The sequence below is a fragment of the Pinus tabuliformis genome, chromosome 3_1, assembly GCF_031772625.1.
Source record: "Pinus tabuliformis cultivar Carrire ecotype Pingquan chromosome 3_1, CPIR1, whole genome shotgun sequence".
Lineage (NCBI taxonomy): Eukaryota > Viridiplantae > Streptophyta > Pinopsida > Pinales > Pinaceae > Pinus > Pinus tabuliformis.
The window spans coordinates 846,773,056-846,797,258 of NC_142301.1; the positions used below are offsets into that span (position 1 = coordinate 846,773,056).

Below are 24,203 nucleotides of genomic sequence, written 5' to 3' on the forward strand. Positions count from 1 at the left end.
CTCATCCATCGAAGGTTCTTCTTGTGTTTTGGTAGCATCATCATTGTTCTTTCTTGAGATGGGGTGATCTCTGGCTTTCCCGAGGGCAGTGTCTTCATCAAAGGTAACATCTCTGCTTATTTCCACAAAATGTTGCACGAAGTGGGGATGAAACGAGGACGTTTATTGGAAGCGGGGACGCTGAAGTGTCATTTTCCAAAAATCTAGGAAGCGAAGCATCTGCTATATATATATATATTTTTATTTTTATTTTTTTTGCATTTATACTCAAAACAAACATCCTAAATACCAAATTAGTTGTAGAAGACATGAAAACATGCATATTTTTGCATAAATCAAGATATATATAGCATCCATTGTACATTAATGATTCAAGCATCAACCATTTAGATGCATCAACCATCTAGAATCTATATTCTTCTCCTCTTGTCTAGCCTTTGCCTCTACCTCGATTGTATAGGGATATTAGTCAACATTGCCAAATTTTGATCAAACTACCTAATTCAAGACTTAAAATATGGTAGAAAAAGCTTAACATGCTTGATCGATGATTTTGACTTGATTGAAAGGTAATTTTTTGCTAAGGGCGTGCCGCGTGACAAAGGAGTTCAACAATTAACACCACCAACACTCGGGTACATATAGGGCTTGGTGCTCTTGATTAAATGCTAATCGCATACCTTCATACTTGATATAATCTAATGAAATGCCACAATCCCATTAATCCTGAATTCTTGAAAACTGTTAAGTCTGCTGAATTTTAAATAGGATATGAAATTCTATTTTCTCCATATGAAGTCCAATGAGGCTGGAACCACTTTCAAACATCCTGAGTCATTTCATGGTAATGTTAAAAATTTAAGTAAAAGGATGAAAATGAAAAATAAAGGAGAATGTCACTTTTACTTTAAGAATTTAACATTAACATGAGGGAGTATCTACTATATTTATATTTTTTTTTAATATTTTTTTTGCCTTCATTCCTCACCCTAACCCAAGGTGGACCCACCTCCAATATGCAAACTCACCTAAAATCAAATTTAAAAAAAAATTGATTTTCTAAACTGCGCGGCGCTTTTTCTGGAAGCGTGTACGGAACTGTATGGGAACCGTACGCTTCACCCTCCGAAGCGCCGCGCTTTGTACAGACAAAGCGTGCTTCGGAGATTCGGAAGTGCGCTTCGGAGGGACGCTTTCGGAATTTCCAGGAAGCGTCCAAAACAGGCGGAACTGTGTTTCCGAATTTTGGAGTCGCGCTTTCGGGGACACTTCATGTACGAATCCGTACGGGACGCGCTTCGGGCATTAGATCCGGGGGGGGCGTTTTCTGCAACATTGCTTCCACATCTCTTTGACTAGGTACATAAATTCTATATGCCTTTGAATTTTCACTGTAACCAATGAATATACCTTTCTTCTTGGAAGCTTCCAACTTATTCCTTTTCTCTTTAGGCACATGAAAATATAGAGGACAACCAAAGATTGTAAAATGAAAAACATCAGATTTCTTACCAGTGAAAACTTCTTCGAGTGTCTTGAAATCCAAGGCTTGATGAAGGCTTCTATTTTGAACATATACGGCAATGTTGGCAACTTCTACCCATAAGAATTTTGGTATACCTCAATCATAGATCATGGGATGGGTGGCTTCCATAATCACTCGATTCTTTCTTTCGGCAACAACATTCTGCTCTGGAGTGTGTGGAACAATTGTCTCCCCCATAATGCCAGCCTCTCTACAAAGTCATTGAATTCATTGGATTCATATTCGGTTCCATTATCAGTCCTTAACATCTTGATCTTCTTCCTTGTTTGATTTTCTACGAACACTTTGAAAGAACATAACCATTTGAACACTCCATCCTTCTTCTTCAAGAAATAAATCCATGTTTTGCATGAGAAGTCATTCGCAAAGATTGTTGAAATGTTACAACGAATTGTGTAAAATTGAGTAAAATATTTATTAGTTACTACTAGTTAGTTTTATACGGAATAGCAGTTATGTAACGGAGGAGAGGCTCTTATAAAACTGATGAATGCCCGAAATAATGTAATCAGGGAGAATCATCTTTGATTAATAAAGATCCAAACCCTTGCCTCGTGGATGTTTCCTTAACACACTATCAAGGTTTTACCACGTAAAATATTGTGTTTACTTGTGTGATTCTTTTTGGTTTCCATTCAGTTTTAGTTTCATTTCTTTCTTGCTTAAATTAACTGCTCGAACCAACAAGTGGTATCAGAGCAAGGTGAAGACGGGATCACATTGAGAAAAAGGGAAACGCCTTAGTTCGAAAATTGTGGTGTATTGAGCCGCCACCATTGGAGAGGATCGAGACGCTTGAGAAAGCCTCAGTTTGAAGAGCTTGTCGTGAAGCACGAGCATCGATGGAGAGAAGGGGTTGCTGTTTTGGAAAACACTGCACAGAGCCGTTGAAGTCAAGATCCTTAAGACTCTGTCTGTCGTCGTGGATGAAGAGGAAGAGCCGCCAGTCAAGGGGCTGAGAGAAAACTAATACCACCGCCGCCACTATCCATTGTTCGAGCCACGTCTCTGTCGTAGATTGCCTTGTTGCAGGAGAAAGTGAGCCTCAGTTTAGAATCGAGGCGCCACGAAACTTGTATAGAAGCCGTGAAAACTTTGTGAGCCACGGTTCGAGGGAGAAGACGACAGAGCCATGCCGAGTTGTCATCGGTGGAAGAAAAGAAGTCGATAGGGCGTCGAATGTTCATAGAAACAAGCCTGATGCTAACCTAGTTCGGGTAATTTTCTTGAATACATTTAAATTGTATATTTCAAAATTGTTAAAAGAGAAGAAATTGGTTTCTTGTTGAATAATAGATAAACAATTCAATTTTTTGGGATTTGATAAGCGGATTTGAAGAGCTCAGATTTTTCATTAAAAGGAAATCTAGTAAAACAGAAAAGGGAAATTCTGTTTATTTTTTTAAAATGGAAATTCTGAATTAAAAACAATATAGAAGAAATTGGAAGTTTATTTTGAAATTATGAACTGAAAGGGATACAGAAAGATTGGAATAGGGTTTAATTTTGTAAAGTTTAAAGAAGAAAACCAGAATTAAAGTTTTTTTGTTTTACCTAGAAATCACAATTTTTTTTGAAACCCTAGCTAACTAAAAGGTGGGGAAATAAAACCCTAGTTTGAAATTAAGAAAGAAGAGAAACCAGGAAACCATAGTAGGAGGATTTGTTGAAAAGAAATGGAGAAAATGACGAATGCAAAGTTCGAGGTGGAGAAATACACCAACAAGAACAACTTTGCTTTATGGAAACAGAAAGTTAGGGATTTGCTGGTGCAACAAGGGTTGCACAAAGCATTAGATGAGGTGAAGAAGAAACCTGTTGGCATGACAGATTTGGACTAGGAGGACTTGGATGCCCGAGCTCTCAGTACCATCAGGTTATGCCTGGCGGATGAAGTTCTTTTCAATATAGTTGAAGAAACTTCAGTAACAGGTTTGTGGGGAAAACTGGAAACTTTATATATGACCAAATCGTTAACCAACAAAATTTATCTAAAAAGACAATTGTACAGTCTTCAGATGAAGGAGGGTACAAAAATTGCAGAACATCTAAATGTTTTTAATACACTTATTTGCCAATTGTCGAATATGGAAGTTAAATTTAAGGAAGAAGATAAAGCTATCACCTTGTTGTGTTCCTTGCCGGAGTCAGTTACCTCTATCAGTTTGAGCACAACTGAGTCCTTGGAATTTGATTCAGTTGTGGGAGCTCTGTTAGCTGAAGAAGTAAGGAAGAAGTCCAATGTTGAAACCTCTGCATCAGAAGCTATGGTAGCCAGAGGATGGTCAAAAGAAAGAGGGGAGAAAGCAAGGGGCTCTTCCAGGTCTAAATCAAAGGGTAAAAAGTGTAAAGCCAAATGCTGGTACTGCAATAAAATTGGACACCTCAAGAAAGACTGTTGGAAACGGAAAGAGTTTGAAAGTCCAAAGAAGGAAGCAAATCAAGTTGATTCAGGTATGATAGATGAAGTTTTATCTACTGAAGAATTACGTATGATAGATGAAGTTTTATCTACTGAAGAATTATGTATGATAGTTGAAACTTTACCTGTATGTAATGTCTCTCAGAATTTTGAAAGTTGGCTGTTAGACTCTAGTGCTTCTCCCACATAGAAATTGGTTTACTTCATATGAAGCTATAAATGGTAGTTCTGTGTTTATGGGTAATAATGTATCATGTCAGACTGTTGGGATGGGAAATATCATGATTAAAATGTAGGATAACACAGTTAGAACACTAACTAGTGTTAGACATGTACCTGAATTGAAGAAAAATTGATTTCTTTGGGAGTCTTGGACTTAGATGGTTATAAGTTTACAGGTCAGAATAGAGTGTTGAAAGTCTCAAAAGGCGCCCTAGTTGTTATGAAAGAAGAAAAGGTCGGAAATCTTTACAGAATCAAAGGAAGTACTCAGGTCAGTGAAGCAACGATTGTGTCAGAGAAAGAATAAGAAGGTACTTGCCTATGGCATCAACGATTGGGTCACATGAGCGAGAAAGGTCTTCAGGTACTGATGAACCGTAAATTACTTCCTGATTTGAAATCCTTGAAGTTGGATTTCTGTAAACATTGTGTGTATGGAAAACAGTGTAAACATAGGTTTAAAACTGGAAGTCATAATAGTAAAGAAATTTTGGACTATATTCATTCTGATTTGTGGGGACCATCTCCTGTTGTATCGTATGGAGGTGCTTTATATTTTTTAACGTTTATTGATGATTTCTCTCGAAAAGTTTGGGTCTTTATGTTAAAAAATAAAGCTGATGTGTTCAATGTCTTTGAACAATTTAAAGCAATGGTAGAAAAAAGAACAATCAAATCAATTAAATGTTTAAGAACTGGCAATGGTGGTGAATTTACTTCTCTAGAATTTGAACAATACTGTAAGGATGAAGGAATTGTTAGACATAAAACTGTTGTTGATACTCCTCAATGAAATGATGTTGCTGAACGTATGAATCAAACTCTTATGGAAAGAGCGAGAAGCATGATCAACAATGCTAACCTGCAAAAGGAGTTGTGGGCAGAAGCAATATCCACTGCTTGTTATTTAGTTAACAGATCACCTTTAGTAGCAATTAATTGTAAAATTCCTGAAGAAGTTTGGTCAGGTCAGTCTTGTGATTATTCACATTTAAGGATATTTGGTTGTGATGCCTATGCTCTTATTCCTAAAAATCAACGTTCAAAATTAGATCCAAAATCGAAATGTTATGTCTTTGTTGGGTATGACTATGCGGTGAAAGGATACAGGTTGTGGGAACCTACTTCACGGAAGATAGTGATTAGTAGAGATGTAACATTTGATGAATCTTCTCTTTTAAGATCAAATTTTGAAAGAATTGAACAAGAACAATTATCGCCAAATCAACAAATTCAGTTGGAGGCTAGGCCCTTTTTTGAAAGTCGAAAGGAAGGAGAGACTTCTGGAGGAAAAGGTGATGAAGATACAAAGGAAATTGTTGAAGTTTCTGAACCAGTTTAGCAACTAGTCACTCTAAGAAGGTCTACAAGGGAAAGAAAAACTCCCAAAAGGTATGAAGATTCTGCTTCGTCTTTTGCTTTGATTACTGAAGATGGGGAACCTTCTTGTTATCAGGAAGCAGTGGATGATACAGATAGCGAAAAATGGAAAACAACTATGGAAGAAGAAATGGATGCCTTACCCAAGAATAATACCTGGGATCTTGTAGAACTTCCTGAAGGGAGAAGTGTTGTTGGATGCAAATGGGTCTTCAAATTGAAACGGAAAGTTGATGGAAGTATCGAAAGGTATAAGGCAAGGCTGGTAGCAAAAGGGTATTCTCAGGTTGAAGGTATTGACTTTCATGAGATTTTTTCAGCAGTTGTAAAACTTGTTTCTATTCGTATTGTGTTGGCACTAACTGCATTACTTAACCTTGAGTTAGAACAGTTAGATGTTAAAACACCTTTTCTACATGGTGATTTGGATGAAGAGATATATATGGAACAACCAGAAGGTTTTGTACAAGGTCCCAGTAGAAGATTAGTTTGCAAGTTTAAGAAATCATTGTATGGCCTGAGGCAGTCACCCAGGCAATGGTACAAGAAGTTTGACTCTTTCATGGTGAGCCAAAATTTTATTAGAAGTGAGTATGATTGTTGTGTATACTTCAAGAGTTTCAGTGGCATATTCATTATCTTAGTTTTCTATGTTGATGAGATGCTTATTGCAAGCCAAAGCATGGAAGAGATCAATAGGTTAAAGGCTCAACTCTCTAGGACATTTGATATGAAGGATCTTGGAGCAACAAAACATATCTTGGGCATGGAGATACATAGAGACAAAAAAATTGGTAAGCTTTGGTTATCACAACAAAAGTATGTGGAAAGAGTACTTGAGAAGTTCGGTATGAACAGTGTGAAACCTGTTAATGTTCCATTAGCTTCCCACTTTAAGCTTTCTTCAGTTTTGAGTCCTAGAACAGATGAAGAAAAGTAGTATATGGCTTGTGTACCATATGCTAATGCTGTAGGCAACTTATGTATGCTATGGTATCTACAAGACCTGATATTTCACATGAAATTGGAGTTGTCAACAGGTTCATGGCAAATCCAGGTGAAGAATATTGGCGAGCAGTAAAATGGGTGCTTCAGTATTTAAGAGGCACAAGTGATCATTGCATCATCTTTAATGGTAGTGAAGGATCAGTCTGTAGATATGTGGATGCTGATTATGCAGGTGATTTGGACAAAAGGAGATCTACTACAGGTTATGTCTTTACTCTTGCAAGTGGAGCAATTAGTTGGATGTCAAAGCTTCAAGAAATAGTTGCATTATCCACTACTGAAGCAGAGTATATAGCTGCTTCAGATGTCAGTAAAGAAGCAATCTAGTTAAAGGGTCTACTTGATGAGATTGGAAGGACGTAGGATAGAGTGAATGTATTCTGTGAAAGTTAGAGTGCTATTCACTTGGCTACAAATTCAGCTTATCACAACAAGACCAAGCACATTGATGTAAGGTATCATTTTCTGAGACATGTGATTGATGGCAAAAAAGTAGCTCTCAAGAAGGTCCATACACGGGAGAATTGTGCAGACATATTCACGAAGACAGTTACAGTAGAGAAGCTGCGATGGTGTTTAGCTTCTCTTGGCTTGCAGAAGAGAGGATGAATGGGCATGGGCAAGGGATTACGAAAATTATTGTCAAGGTGGAGTTTGTTGAAATGTGACAACGAATTGTGTAAAATTGAGATCTTTATTAGTTACTGCTAGTTAGTTTTATACCGAATAACAGTTATGTAATGGAGGAGAGGCTCTTATAAAATTGATGAATGCCCGAGATAATGTAATCATGGAGAATCATCTTTCATTAATAAAGATCCAAACCCTTGCCCCGTGGATGTTTCCTTGACACACTGTCAAGGTTTTACCACGTAAAATATCGTGTTTACTTGTGTGATTCTTTTTCGTTTCCATTCAGTTTTAGTTTCATTTCTTTCTTGCTTAAATTAACTGCTCGAACCAGCAAAGATTGCATAATATGAGTATCCTCCTAATGAAGTTACGGGCAAGATATCAGATAGGTTAGAATGGACCAATTGAATAATATCATTTGTCTTGCTTTCACTAGAAGGGAATGGTCCCTTTGTATGTTTTCCAACTGCACATCCCTGATAGACTCTTTCATGGTTCATGCTAAACTTGCGCATCCCTGTAACCATCTTCCTTACCCCAGGTAAGGCTTTGTAATGTTAAGTGGGCAAATCTCTGGTGCCATAGCTCACATTGAAGAGAAGTATCACTTGCCAAAGCTCCCAAAGGACTTTCACAGACCATCAACCCTAAATCGAAGAGTAAAAGCATCTTTAGGGTTTCTATGCCAAATACGTACCTTTCCATCAATGAATGCTACCTTGAAGCCTTTATCTTCCATTGCAGAAATAGTCACTAGGTTCTTCTTCAAATTGGACACATACACACTTCCTGTAGATGTATGGTTTGACCATGATTCAATTGAAAACTGACAATTCCTATCCTTTTCACGGTGGCATTATTTCCAAGTATAATCTTTAGATTAATTTTCTTCTCAGCTAAGTTTGAGAGGGCCTCTTTGTATCTAGTGAAATTTCTTGAGGCTCCATTATTAATTAAGCAATGATCCAAAGTATCCGGAGGAGAGGCAAAAGATAGAGCAGAAATAAGATAGAACTCATCTTGTTTTTCTACAACATTACTTTCATCATACCTGACATTTCTTGTCCTCTTGGGAGGTCAACTATTTCCTTCTCGAGTAGCGGGAGCATTCCTCTTTCCTTTGTTGTTATACCTATTGTTCCTTTGATTGCCATTGCCTTTGAAATTGTTGTTGCTGTTATTGTCATCCCTTGGAAGATTTTTCTTGTAAGGACACTCTCTAGCATAGTGGCTAAACTTGTTGCAATTGTAGCATCTTCGTTTGAATCTCTTCTTAGATCCTTGACCCTGTCTCCTTGGACCAACATCGTTCTTCCTCTTAGCATGTGCAGAGAAAGCAGTACGTTCATTTCCATTTTTGGATTTATCTCTCTCCATCATCCTTGTTTCCTCTTGATTGCATCTAGCCAATAACTCATCAAAACTAGGTATCCTGTCATGGTTGAAAATGGTGATGGTAAATATATCCCATGGTCTTGAAAGACCTCCAAGAGCAATGAGAATGAGTTCCTTGTCAGCAATAACTTCTCCAATAGACAACGGGTTATTCTTGATTTGAGTTATTCTCATGATGTAGGATTGGATAGACTCTCTTTTATCCATCTTGATATCCTTCAACTTGTTTTTAAGAAAGAGAATTTGACTTGCATTGTTCACTTTGAACATCCCAACCGACTTATCATACATTTCCTTAGAAGTTCCGAAATCATAAATATAGGCAACTAAATGTTTGAATGGAGCCAGTCAAAACTTTCTTTGCTTTGACCTCACCTTTTCTATACTTCGTTTTCACAGCAACAGGTGCATCTGAAGGAGGCTCCACCACTTTTCCTTGCACATATTCCAATACTTCATGCTCTTCCAAAGTCAAGTCCAAAGTCATCTTCCATGCATGATAGTTAGATTTGTCTTTGAGCTTGTCGTCCGTCTTGAAGTAAGATGTAGAGGCCATGTAGACTTGTCCAATAATTTATAAACTTTGTCCAACATATATATTAGTGATTTCTTTTCTCTCTTGCTTGGGCTTGTCCTCACCTGTGCTCTGATTTCATGTTAATTTTAGATAACAATGGTATGTTCTATGCTTCCAACAATTACTTCAATGTTCTTTTATTAGCCCATTGATAATTTCCACTTAATTTCCAATAGCAATCACATAAACCATTAATTCACATTGACAGTAAATGTAGGTAGAACATAAACAATAAAATGCAGAAGACAAGCCAAGACAAGAGAACAAAAGAATTTGTCTCAAGATGGGGAAAACCCTTGATCAATTCTTCTTATTATAAATATCAAATGTTCAACAGAGAGAGAGTACAATAATACAAAGTCAAAGTCAAAATTGACTTGCCAATTTGATGATCTAATAACACTATTCAAAACAACCCAGTCATATTTGCAATTCTTCGCTTAGTCAACAACAGTTAAATTTTGCCCTAACCAGAAAGTCAACAATAGTCAAAGTCTGGTCATACTCTTCAAAAACAACTTGGTCAAAGGAGAGAGGAACTTGGCCTCTATTGACAGTCAAACTTGGTCAAATAGAAGTCAAACCTGTGGTTGAACATGCCTATGGTCAACGCAAGTCAACCTCCCCTAGAAATCTCGGTACCTATGCCAGAATATGCGGCCTACCCAAATAGAGATTCTCCCACAAAAATCACAGTCAAATGAGGTCAAACAAGGCTTGGTCAACATTGGTCAAATCTGGTTGAAAGAGAAAGTCAATTCCCAGTCAAACTGTCGTCCAAAAACTTGCACGTGTAAGATGAAACAAGGCTGCCTGTGATTTGTATGACCCAATCAGATGAGGAGAGAGAAGAATGATGTGTTGTGAATGTGCCAAATGAGTTTGGAGGTCTCTTCTATTTATATGAGATGGAGGGGGCTCAATTTGTCCAACCTGACCCCAAGTCGACTTTGACAAATTGCACATGTGTGGGCTTCACTTCAAAGACATATTTCTCCATGACCAAATTCAATGATCCTTAGGTCGATTTTGGTCCTCTTGGAAAGAGGAATTTAATCCAATAATCATCTTCTTCAAGTGAGCTATCCAAAGTGGAATTTGGCCCTAGTTGCACATTTTAACAGGATTCAATGAATGGATCAACTATGAAATTAGGAGAAATCTTGTCCTTGGAGGAGAAACCCTCAAAAAGGGCTAGTCCAATAATGAGGTTTTGAAAACCGTAAACCAACGAAGATTAACAGAAGCCTAATATCCTAGCTTTCCTCTTCCACATGACCATGTAGCCCCTCGATGGATCGATCCACAAACTTTGTGTGATGTAGAATAACTTGCAAACATCTTATGAAAACACAATATCTAACAATGGCCAAGAAGAAAGAGAATAAAAAAACCAATGCACAAAACAAGTTGTTTGCATCAAATGAAGTTCTTATTATGGCATAATTATATCATGTTTTCACAACACATAGATGGGAACGAGGGACTAGCCTTATATAATTTTGCATCTAACGACTAGTGGAAACCGTCTTTCAAAAATAATGAAAAGGCTTGTCGTCCACAATCCAGAGATTAAGCCTTTACAATGAGAAATAAATTTTTACATGGAAAAACTTCCACAAAGGGGGGTCAATTTGCTACAATAGCCAAACGACAAGCTTTAGGAGGCTTGACCTTACTTAGAGGAGGATTGTTGTGCTTGGTTTGACTTGATTTGAGGTTTGCTTGACATAAATTGGTTTGAGGTTCTTGAAAGGAACCCTCAAAAGGCTATATTAGGTCCAAAATCCACTTGATTTTCTCTCAAAACCTTCAACGTCTCTCTGGAGATGGTTCATGGCTTGCTTTGTTGATGTTGACTTGGTCCTTTGACTTAATTTGAGGTACCTTTTCACCTTTTTTCTTGCTCACTTCATTCACTTAAGTAATTCACCTTTTGTTTCATTGATTTGGTCCAACGATCACTTTAACCCGTTCAAGAATCCTCCAAGACCTCACACATGTGTCCATCCACTCATTTAATGAGCCACAATGATAGGTCTCCAACACCTTGCTTAATTTGCCAATTTGAGCACATGGGTTTGCTTGGAAAAAATTTGTAGATGACTTTTTGACATATCATATGCCTCACTTGACCAAGGATTGACCTCAATATGCCCAAAAGGATTCCACATGTGCCACAATAGGAGGATGGCCCTCTTTGACTGAGTATGTCTACTTAATTCCTTGGCATTTTGGCAAAATTTCTACGTTGCATCAAAAGTACAAAATATGTTGAGCAATCTAAGCCTTTGTTGACTTTTATGAACTCCCTTGAGAAAATGTGAAATGTTGGCAAATGCGAGATTGCCATGTTGAAAATTGTGACATGAACTATGTTGCACGAAAATTCAAGGAACCCGATGTTTCGGGCCGCACCCGTACCCGAAACTCCAAAACTTGGCCGAAACTCGACCATCATGCAATCATCTATTAGAGTTAATATATACTTGTTTTTCCTTCTAAATTTTCATCTGTGGATCTTATTCCCTTTTTTCTTGCAAGATAATGTGTTATTCACTTATTTATCTATATAATATATTTTTTATATACATATTTGACATTTCGGCCGACGTTTCCATTTTTTGGGAGGTGACGTTTCTAAACGTACCCGTTTCAGAAACTCCAAAACGTTTTGGTGTTTTGTGCAACTTAGGACATGAACAATATACTAAGGCTAGAGAATGCATATAGACTTAATAAACATGACTATTTGGGTCAAGACATGGTTTGGACTAGTGCTACAAATAGTGATCATCCCTATAAAACCAATGGTTCCTCTAAACCATGTGCCCAAGTAGGTCCATCCTAAGCTCTCGAATCCTATACGGGATGAAAGGACCTAACAGTGGAGTCTACATGGATTGGGCATGGCCAAACATAATACATCTAGGATACCATAATACATAGCCTTCACATGACCTACAAGGCTTTGAATTGCATTTTCTAGGCTTAGAATGGTGCTGCCGAAAATGAAAATATGCCTATATGTACCCATATTGAAAGAGGGGTAATAGGTAGAAAGGCGAGGCACCATCGAGAAATCCTTCTTGAACTTGGCAGTAAACTCATTTATCCAAGTTTCTATAAAGGCTTCTACCATGACTTCCCTTTACCCTTCTTATTTGGACACTATGATGCATAATCACTGTGCATATGACAAATGAAGCGCTTGATTTCACTCAAGTCCTTTATTATTGGCTATAATGTGGACCCCTCACTTTTTCCCTTACCTTTGCTGGGCCCTTTACCTTTGTTCTTATTTCTTTGACCAAATAGGGTTAGGTTCTCATCACCACCCTTCTTTTTAGCCATTGACCGCACTCGAGTCTCCTCTTAGATACAATCATCACACAACCTTTGAAATTTAGGAAGGTTCTCACAAGCACAAATACCTTTGACAAATGGTTCGATGGAACTGAGGATCCATTCAATGACATGTTCACTAGCTTTGCCTACACAATCTTCTCCCCAACTACTGCAATTTGATCACGAATGTGAATGAATTTCATAAGGTAATTGGTGACTGAATTTGATCTAGTCCTCTTTGTGGATCTAAGTTTATTTCACAATATTATCTTCCTGTTTATGTTCTCACTTTAGTAGAGGCTTACTACGGCATCAAACATTTCCCTTGCTATCTTCTTCTTGGACATAATCATTCGCTTGGCCTTCACTTGTTCTTGTGAGCTGCCAACTGCTGTGAATCTGTAGGTGAAGTCACAACATCCTCAACGATATCGTGGAGATCATTCTCTTCTAATAAGAGTGTGACCTTCACTTGCCGTGACAGGAAATTTGGGGCACAATCTATTCTATTCTCGAATACAAAGCTAACTAAGACCATCTTTGAGATATATATGCACACTCCTAGATTTCAAAAATTAATCCTTAGGAGGAATATTGAAACCCTATAACAGTTGGTCCTTCTTTCTAGCAATTAATTTAATGTTTTAAATCCTTTTGAATCTCAATCAAAGTAATAGCTTTGAGCCCTAGACAACATGGGGTAGCTTGGTTTCTTGCATGGAGTTGACTCGTGGAGCTTGTGTTGCAACTTTTTTGATGTAGGTGGAGTGGACTCGATGGAGTACATGGCTTAGGGAGAGCGTTGAAGTCCTTGGAGGCTTGTATACATTGGACACATTTTGTGGAGTGCCCTTGCATTGGACTTTGCTTGTGTACAACTTCATGTTGGAGCTTGACATGTGCACCTTTGGAGCGTAGTGCTTAACATGTGTAGGCCTACTTGCATTGTAGTTGACTCCTATAACAGTTTAGGGCCACCTTTGTATTTTTGGCCATCACCTCTTGTGTATATATAGAGAAGAAGAGAGTCATTCTCATTATCATCATTGTACTCTTATTTGTAATTGCCTTCTTTGAGTAAGGTACCGGGGTTCATGAGGAAACCCTAGTAGAAGTTATGAAGTCTAGAGAAGATGTCTTTGTTGGGAGATTGCTCTTGTGAGATGTGTGGGTTCGTTCTTGTGAGTTAGATGATGGAAACAATTATCTCATTCTATTCATTATCATTTTGTGTTAGAGATGCGAGGAGAGTAGCACACTAGTCTCTCTTTCTCTCTCTCAAATGTATTCTTCATTGTACCATCTCCCATACATAGGTCTTATAAATCTTTCTTATGGAAACATTTTTTACCCTTGGAGAGGTTGAGCTTTGGTGCATCAAGGGAGAACCTGAAGGGAGGCAGATGATCAAGGGAGATGCCCATTGTTTGTAAGAAAGAAGAGACATCATCATCCAAAAAGATTAGGCAATTGTGTTTCTAGGGCTATTCCTTTTGAATAAGGTAATTCTGGGTAAGGGTATCAATCTCTCCTGGGAGGGCCTATCAGGCATGCATTTGTTGTGGATATAAGAAACAATGTGAATATACTTGCTGATCCTAACAGGTCATCTCCATCTTTTGTATACGAAGTCCTAAAGGGTACTACTCACTTACAACTTACCTGATTAGAGCCTGTCGCTGTGAAGGAAGACTCGGTACCCATGTCATGGATCTGTAGTGGTTGGGCAAGGGCATCAAAAGGCCAATTCTTGGTGGGCATATTCTAAAAAGGAGCTTGGAAGCATTGTGTGTCTAGGTGTGTTAAAGAGGCACACCCCTTCCACAGCCTAAGCTCTGCTGCTGGAAACAGGCTGAGTCTTTGTCTTCTTGGATCACATGAAGACCATAGGAGGTAGAAAAGATAGGGAGCAGGACTCACACTCAATTCTTGAGTGATAGAACTTTTTGGATCGTAAATACTACAGTCAAAAGCTTGGAAGTTGCTAGTGTAAAAATTTGCGGTAAAGGAGTTGCAATTAGGGTTAAGTGAAGACCAAAGAAACCACATGAGGTTACAACTTACAGGTTTGGGAGTTGAGGGATAAGGTGATTTATGAGAATTTTGAACTTTGCCTCTTGGCTACATAACTTCTGTGATAATTCAACATCCAGATTTTGAGTACAGCTTGTGGCTTGATGTATGAGCTTACGTTGCTAATGATCCAAATTGACAAAGTCTACATCAATAAATGTTTCCTGTGGATCACACCCTGTCTACAATAGAGTCATTTATAGATTTATTATTATGCTGCTTAAGGTAAATTTGTTATATTTTATTTATTTATGACTATGTTTATTTATTCTTGAGTTATTCTTTTATGCATTTCCATTCTTGCAGGTAGGGTTGTCATACCTTGATCGCTTAATTTCAACCGGGAAATATGCACAAGCAGCAGCTCTATGCCCAAAATTATTGCGAGGATCAGCCACTGCGTGGGAAAGGTAGCTTTATTTTCTTTCCATTATTTTATGTTTGGTATGTTATCATGCTAAGGTTTCTGAAAACGACAGAAGTTCATTTGTTGCAGATGGGTGTTTGAATTTGCCCGGCATCGGCAGTTATCAATTTTAGTTCCTTATATTCCCACCAAGAACCCTCAACTCCGAGATACTGCATATGAGGTATAGCACCAGATAATATCAGGCCATAATTTTCTTTTTGTCTAGAGGCATGCTTTAAGATCTGGGGTTATAGTGGAAGCTTATATGCAGAGAAATGGATGATGATAATTTATTTTTAATCTTTAGGCTGTACCTTATTTAATGGTAGTGGCTATTGTTTTCTTTTCTTTCAGGTGGCTCTTCTAGCTCTAGCCACAAATTCAGCTTTTCACAAGCAACTCCTGTCAACAATTCACAGTTGGCCATCATCTATATACAGTGCATCCACTGTAATATCTGCTATAGAACAACAGCTAAACATGAGTTTCATGACTCCAACTTTGAAAGAGGTAGCATTCTGAAATCATTAGCTTCAAATTCAATACTTTGTTTAGGATTGATAATTTTGTTATGAGAATTATACTTTTGCCAAGGAACACATCACAAAGGCTTTCTTATGCTGTTTGTGTTACTGTTGGTTCAGGATTTTGTCTAGGCAGTTTTCAGGATATGATAAGGTTTAGCCGTTGTTATCTATATATTTGCATGTATCATTGTTCATTTTTATTGTTATTGTTATTAATAGTCTTTTTTAAAACTGCTAACCCCCATGTTCCCCCATTTTTGAGGTTCTTTGTGTCACTGCTTAATCAGATTGCTTATATTGAAAAGTTCCTGGTTCTAAGCTACAATATGAGCAATTTCATCAAACTTCGTGGCACACACAAACCCCAAGAATGGGGAAAAACAGAGACTTAAAGTTTTACTATAAACTATTCTAAGATTTGCACTAACAGTCACACATACACACATGCAGCACAACAATTATAGTTATTGAACTCTTGTCAAGTTGTCAACTGCCTACAACTAGTGGTTTCACAAATGTCACTCAACCAATGTACAAATAATCCTCATAAAATAGTCGATCGACATAAATATTGAATAATTGTCTCTGCTTTTAATGATTACTCCAAACTTTTAACTAAGGAAAACAAAGGATTGAATATTAACATATGTTTATTTTCTATATGCAGGCTCTAGCTGACTTGTATGTCATTGATAAACAGTACGAGAAAGCTTTTGCAATATATGCAGATGTATGTCTCATTATCATTTGGGTATCCTTCAACTTATAAATATATTTTTTTTAAAATACATTCACAGCAAGAACTGATAGAGCATTTGAAACATGTAACCAGCTGAGGAAACCTGGCATATTTGAATTTATTGAGGAGCATAATCTACATGATGCTTTGCAAGATAAGGTATGCTTGTTGCATTTTTAATTTCTAATTTGGTAATTAAAATTTTTATATCATTGACCCAAGAAGACAGTACAGAATGGGATGGTATTATCAATCCCCTGAAGTCTCACAAACTGGCCTGATTTGAAAGATCCTGAGCTAGGCTATTTTATTTCTCGGCTAATAACATTTAGCCTGTTTAAATCTAAGATTATAAACACTGAATTCAGATTACCAACAAACAACATCATGTTTTTCATCAATGGGGGTTGAATATTCTGAATCAATTAAAACTGTTCTAATGTTTGGAAGGAATCTGCTCTTAATTTTCAGCCTCTTTTCCTTTATGGGAAGGTCTTGATAATGTTTGCATTTTATGTGTGTCGTTGTCAGTGCATGCTCAGTTATTGAATTCTCTTGCATCATCTAAAGGCTATTTTGAATGGAGGAACAATTTCATTAACTTTTAATGTAATATTGACAAAAGTATCATTTAAGAATAACAGAGACTTTACTAGTATGTCATGTGGAAATATCGAGCTTTCAAATTTTTTCCAAGATAGAGCCCAAAACTGTTCATCGTCCTCGATAAAATTAATATGTTTTATAATTATTTTAATAAATATAGTTTCCGGGCTAGGAGACTGGAATTCCCTCCCAATCTTGGGATTCCTGGTTCCAAATTGTCCTGGAATTTGGGAATTGCCTATTTGCGAAACAAATGCCATTGGAACTGGCAATTCCAGATTCCAGCTAATTCATCTGACTGGGTTGCTTCGGCCTGTCACAGGTGACTAACCACCAAGAAAAAAGAAAATCATTATAAAAACATTATGATTTTTTAGATTAATGTGCCTCACAGAAATAAGAGGAGCAAGTTTGCTGGAGGCTCAATATGATATCAATCAGGCTTGTCTTCATTAAATTTGTTGCATTTTGAGGTGTATAGTCTTGGATGGAATCAGAAATATTCCATGTATCGCCTGTCTCTCTCTCTCTCCATGCATAACCATAAGTAAAATTGTAATTTTATTTTTAATAACAGAAATACATCCAAGAGCAGAACTGCTTCCTTCGTCAAAGGGACAAAAATGATCAGTTTAACTTGATTCATATTTGTGCCATATGAATCCTCTTACTGCAGCTGGGCAGGGAACCCACAGGACCCTTTTCTACATCTTGTGGAAGTCCTCCAATAACAAAGACATCTTACTATCCCCTAGGGGTCCTTTTCGCCTATAATTTGATTCCAGGAAGGCTTTTAACACATGCACTGATATAGATAAACTGCCAAAACAAAATATCATGAATGATGTTATGACCAGGAACCCTTGTTCATATCCAAGATATCAAAATAGCTAATAAAAACAAATTGTCATGGACAAAGATCATGGCATTAACCGAATCATGCTGCCAGAAAGATATGTTGAGAAGATTTGTCAATGTTGTTACACAGTTGACAAAACCCCAGTCCATGCCAGCCTCGACATTGCAGGTTATTCCATGTCAATACTCTGTGTGTAGCAGAAACCAGAAAAAAACCATAGTTTTAGGTTGAGCATGAGAACACCACAACAGTTTAAATTACCAGGGTCTTTCCCTGATATCATGTGGACATTTTAATGGGGAAAAACCTTGCTTGACAGCACAACTTCCATCGTCCAGGTCTCCCACCCATAAGATCCTGTAGTGGTCATTCACCAATCTGAATCATAGACCTTTCTATTTGAGAGTTGTATTTTATCCTTTATGGTGCCAATTCCGGTTGTAGCCCCAACCTGGCAGCATCAACCTAAAGTGTCTGTCTCCTATGCTTATCATCTCTCTGGATCCTGAATACATCAGCCAGATAATGTATGCCAATGCCTTTTAAGAAAGACACTAAAGGATCCTACAATCTGAAATTGTTGTTCAGCTCAACAACAGAATCAGCCCCAGTACTAACTGATCTGCAATCATTCCCCTCCAATCTCAGATAATCCAAGATAATCAAGAAAGCCGTGCAGTTTGCATGCCATAAGGGTGACACACCTATAGTGGGCTTGTTGCTGAGTCTGGTTTAATCCATGATAGATCTTGGTGAGATGTATTTAGCAATAATAGTAGTCTGCCATAACTGATAGCACTTAAAAATCTCCAACCAGATTAGCCACTGGAGCTTGTATGAAGAGTTGAAGGTCCTTAGAACCCCAACTGCCACAAGCCTTTGATGCACAGTATAGCTGCCAGTGATGAATCCTGTGTGAATCAACTGCACCAGACCAAGGAAAGTTAGCATAAAATGATTTGTAGGATTTTGTTAATTTTTTGGGAAGAAATGCCAGAGAAAACCAATAAACGAAAAGGCCTCCTGATTTCCAGTAGATGACAAGAATTCAAATGACCAGCCAAGCGAGGCATAACTTATAGGTAGCGGATAGATTCCCTCCTCGTAACTATTTTTCCTGCAGGATAATAACATCAGGATTATATGAAGTTACCAGTCTCTGTAGGGATCTTCCATATCTGGCATGTTCCAAGTTACATTTGTACCCTGGAGATGGGCTGCTTTGTTTCAAATTGCTCAGGGAATGGTTTATTGGAGACCTGCCTCCACTCTGTGTGAGCGTTTCACTGCACAGATTGAATCTTTGATCTTTTTCCTCATTTTCTTTTCTCCATAACTCCATGGTAGACATCTCAATGCCAAGAGGGAGAGTGCTTGATCAAATTTGCTTCTTTAATTTCAAATCGTTGACCTGCCCAGGGATAGTGTTTGAACTTCTGAATCTTCTTTTTTATGGGAAGAAAGGTACTGGCTGATAGGTTTCACCTTGGTATGCATCATCGCATTAGCAACCTACTCTAGGAGTGGACTTTGAGGTTCCGACATTGTAACAACACAGATGTACCTAGCAGTTCCATTGACCTGTTTTTGGTATTCTTTTGGACATTAATAAAATTATGCTATTTATCTTATCTGGTCACCAGATGTACCAGGAGAACTGTTGCCCCACTGTTAGCCTGAGATTTGATAAATCCTGTGTTTTCTACCAACCCATCCCTTAGGCTAGTGTTAGGTAGTAAATATATGATTGGTTAAAGATTAAGATAAATTGATTCTGAAGTAACCTTGGGTTGGTAGCAGGCAAAGGTTGCAAGTCAGAACTAGCTCTTCCATCATTAGATGTAGAAAGTATCCTTTCTTAGTCAAGAGAGTGAGGAGCTTCCTTCATCTGTTCAGAAGATTCTCTATTTATTGTGTTTGTGTAGACTAATTCTGGGCAGGCCTCTCCACTGTGGCCATATACATGACAGTATCGACATTGGAAAGGGATGTTCTTGTAAAGCAGTGTCTGTCAATACCTGAAGTCCCTCATCGCCATGGAAACGCTTTCACGAAGATCTTTACTTGGTTGACTTTGACAGAGATCTTGACACATGGTATATATATACCCTTCCTTGCCTCTTACATTGAGAAACATCCCAATACAAGTACCTGTTAGTTTATGTAGCTCAGACAGGTGTTCTAGTCTTAGATGGTATCTATGAGGTTAAGGAACACAATGGGTTGATTTTCTCCAATACCTAGAAAATGTTTCTAAGGAAAAGTACCGTAATTAGAATTAATTAGCCAATTTATTAATTTTCCTTAGTCTAACTTAGGGAAATGACTTAATTAATCGAGATTAATTGAGGTAAATCAATTTTCCTCTAATGACTTCTAGAAAAGTCATTTGATGAGGTCAAGATGGTCTTAGCCATTGATTGAGATTAGATCGTGGCCGTTGATTGCTCAATTATAAGAGGAAATCGATGGGCATTTGGAGAACACATCCAAACACAAATTTGCAGCGATAGCAAGGGCGTAGTGATAGCGCGAGGGCACCAACAGATCGAGATCAGCAGTGATTGGAGACATGAGTGGCAAAGGTGATTCTTCACAGTGATTTCCATGGTTTGTAGGAGATCGATTTTTTGTAGAGAGGTCGAGTTTCCCAGTGGTGCAAGTTGCTTCAGAGAGGCTGAGTTGCTAGATCAAGGAGAAAGATTGCCAGAGTGATCTATTTGCACAGGGAAGCTGAGTTTGCTAGTTGTAGTGGAATTCCTGGGAGGCTGAGTTTATTTTAGCAACAGTGCAAGTTTGCTAGAGAGGGGCCGAGTGCCAGGGTCGCACCTGTAATCGATTCAGGAGCCAGAGGGAGGCTGAATTGGATCAGAGGGGCCAAATTGCTTCCAGGGGCATAAGTCGACTTGCAGTAGTGACTGGAATAATTTTTGGAGGTTTGCTAAATTACAACAAACAGTTGTAATTTCTCCATCACAGATTTTGCTGAAGAATTAATAAAATTACTCATCTGCAGAATTGGTTTTGCCCACACTGGTGTATTTCCAGGGACATTTGTCCAAAAATATTAGTGTTCATTATTTTTGTGTGTGTGTGCAATAATTTTCTCAGTTCTTGTGGTTTGTTTGTTTTTTGTGAAGTTGCAGTAGTGTTTTATTCATTATTTGTTGCAAAGAAATTGCAGAAAACAAAGAATCAAGTGATAGGAGAATAATAACCAGTTAATTGCAACAACTTAAAAAATTTCACATGGTATCAGAGCAAATCTGAGGGCAAAAGAAGGCTCTACGCAGGCACAAGGAGAGAAAGTCCGAGGGTTTTGAACCTAGTTTATATTCTTCAATTTATTTTGGTTTCACTTATTTTCCGAGTGTTTGTAAAATGCCCTCAACAAGTTTGAGAGATCAGGACAGATTTGATGGAACCTCAAACTTTGGTGTCTGGAAAGCCATAATTTCTTTGTTGTTGGAAGAGAATGGTCTCAAGGATTATGCGACCAATGTGATATCCATTCCGAGGGATACACAACAACTTTCAACATATTAGAAGGAAGATGCCAAAACACAAAGGAAAATCCTTGATTGAGTCAAGGACCATATAGGTTCGCATATTTCTGAGTTGGATACAACAAAGAAGATGTGGGACACTATTTTGAGGCTATTCCAGGATGCAACCACTAACAGGTGGTTACTTCTTAGAGAGACGCTGAGGAATACAAATATGCAGAAGGGAGAAGACGTTACCAGTTACCTTACCAGACTTAGATTAGTAAAGGATGAGCTAGCTGCAGTGGGAGACAAACTAGATGACGAGATGGTGCATATAACCTTGAATGGCTTTATGAAGCAATGGGATGTATTCGTCCAAGTGATCAATGGATGAGACCAGTTGTTGGGTTGGGATCAATTATGGAGTAATTTCATAATAGGACTCAAAAGAGTGAGGAGCAACAACAGAACGTGGCCCTAGATGGAAAAGGGAAAGAGAAGAAGGGATCTAGCAAGGGACCGAATCCAAAAGGTGAGAAGAAGGGACCTTTCAAAAGTCAAATGCTATGGTTGTCACAAGTTCGACCACTATGTTAGCAATTGCTCACAGAGGAAGAAAATCAAGAAGGGCAAGAAGCAGACAACAACTTCAATGAGTGCAGATGAGCTCTCCAGTAGGATGGATCAGGAATTCGCTTTAATCGCTTACCTAGCTCAACTTCATAGGGAGTCTGGTATATAGACAGTGGAGCGTCATTTCACATGACAGGAGTTAGAGAGTAGTTCTCCAACTATATGAAGGAGGACATCACATATCAAATCCAGATGGAGAACAAGTCCAAGTGCAACCCAGTTGCAAGAGGGATTGTTCTATCTTAGGGGGAGAATGGCAAGCCGATTCCGATTCATAACGTGTTGCATGTGCCAGGATTGGGGATGAACTTGATCGCTGTATTTATCCTTCAAGATAAGGGGTACGATGTACTCTTTAGAGGGGCACAAGTGCCATTGAAGCACAAGGATTGGAGATCTCCTATAGCGATTGTAGTTAGGAATGGTCGGTTGTACAGGTTGCAAATGGACACTCCTAAGGCATTGGTTAGCAGCAACAATCCAGGGGATCAACAAGAGCTATTGCATAGGAGGATTGGCCATCTACATCATGGAGCACTTAGACTGCTTCGTGAGACGATGATAGGTGTTCTAGAGGTGAGCACAAAGCGTGATGATGTTTGAAGAGGATGTGTGCTGGGGAAGTTTGTGAAAGCAACTTCTCCAAGGAGTGAAATGAGATCGCAGGGAATACTTGACTTAGTCCCTTCAGATATATGTGTGTTAATGTCTACAAAGTCTCTCAGGGGATATGAGTCCTTTGCGACTTTTATTGATGGTTTCTTGAGGAAGACTTGAATATACTTCTTGAAGACCAAGGATGAGGTCTTCAGTCGTTTTTAGGGGTTCAAGGCTCTAGTGGAGAATGTGATAGGCAAGAAGATCGAGATTCTTTAGTTAGACAAGAGAGTTGAGTATACCGACAAGGAGTTCCAAGAGTTCTGTACTAGGGTAGGAATCAGGAGAGAGTGGATGGATTTTTACAACCCATAGCAGAATGGGGTTGCTGAGAGGAAGAATCACTCTATTTCGGAGGCAATGAGAGAGATGATGTATGACTAGGATTTGCCACACTACTTATGAGTAGAGGCATCCAATACGATAATTTACATTTAGAACAAGGTTCCGTATAGAGTCTTGTGCAAGAAGGCACCAGAGGAGGCATTCACGGGGAATAAGCCATATGTGAGTGATTTCAGGATATTTGGAAACCTAGCATATTGTCACATTCTAGGAGACACACGTTCGAAGTTGGATCAGATTGTAGAGAGAGGCTATTTCGTTGGCTATAACGAAACCTCCAAGGCATATAAGATATTAATTCCAGGGGCCAAACAGATTATAGTCAAGAGAGATGTCAAGTTCCTATAGGACAAGGTATACAAGAGGTCCCGAGATTTGCCAGTAGCTGATGATTAGAGTGAGCAGCCAACAAAAGCTCCTAAAATTGAGCAACATGATCGAGGGCAACAAAGCACGAGTATAGTTACGAGTACGAGCACTAGCTTAGGTGCAGGTGTTCTTGAGAGTTCGCAGAGTATGGAGTAGCAAATGCATCAGATCATTGAGATGCATCAGGAGGATATATAGGTGGACACTCAATGATGCTTAGGAGTTTGTGGGGACTCCTAGGACGGGCAGGAGAGAGCGAAGACAACTAGAGAGGTACACTAGCTACATGGCATTAGCCAGTCAATTAGTAGATAGCGAGCCTTCTAGCTATCAAGAGGTTGCACAATAGCATGTTTGGAAAAATGCGATGGTTGAGGAGTATAGCTCAATCATGTAGAACGATGTGTGGGAGGTTGTACTTAGACCGATGAACAGGGTGGTGGTTGGGTCACGCTGGATCTTCAAGATCAAACACCACACAAATGGAAACATTGAGAAATACATGGCAAGGTTCATGGCCAAGGGGTTCTCTCAGAAGGAGTGAATAGATTATGAGGAGACATTTGCTCCTATGGCCAGGTATACTTCTATCAGGGCCGTGATCTCATTAGCAGCACAGATGGGATAGAAAATCCATCAGATGGATGTCAAGACGACATTCCTAAATGGTGAGTTGGAGGCGAAGGTATACATAGAACAATCAGAGGGATTTGTAGCACACAACAGAGAGACCATGTGTATAGGTTAAAGAGGGCATTGTACGAGCTCAAGCAAGCTCCCAGGGCATCGTATGAGTGCATCAACATATACTTGCAGAGCATGGGCTTTGTGAAGAGTGAGGCGGATACCAACCTCTACTACTTGGTGGTTGAGGGTGAGGTGCTCATTCTTGTCTTATACGTGGATGACTTGTTTCTGACAGGTTCACTGGGGCTCACAGAGGAGTGCAAGAAGGATCTTGCAGCTG

The 24,203-nt window shown here is 38.6% G+C and overlaps 1 protein-coding gene across 1 annotated transcript in view; it reads left to right on the plus strand.

The window, feature by feature from the left end:
- VPS41 (vacuolar protein sorting 41) overlaps positions 1-24,203 on the plus strand; it is a 205,845-nt gene that overhangs the window by 105,803 nt on the left and 75,839 nt on the right. Inside the window, exons 8-12 of the mRNA XM_089412059.1 lie at positions 14,911-15,014; positions 15,101-15,194; positions 15,368-15,523; positions 16,208-16,270; positions 16,373-16,438. Coding sequence (XP_089268185.1) covers positions 14,911-15,014; positions 15,101-15,194; positions 15,368-15,523; positions 16,208-16,270; positions 16,373-16,438 — 483 coding nt within the window. The remainder of the gene's footprint in view (positions 1-14,910; positions 15,015-15,100; positions 15,195-15,367; positions 15,524-16,207; positions 16,271-16,372; positions 16,439-24,203) is intronic.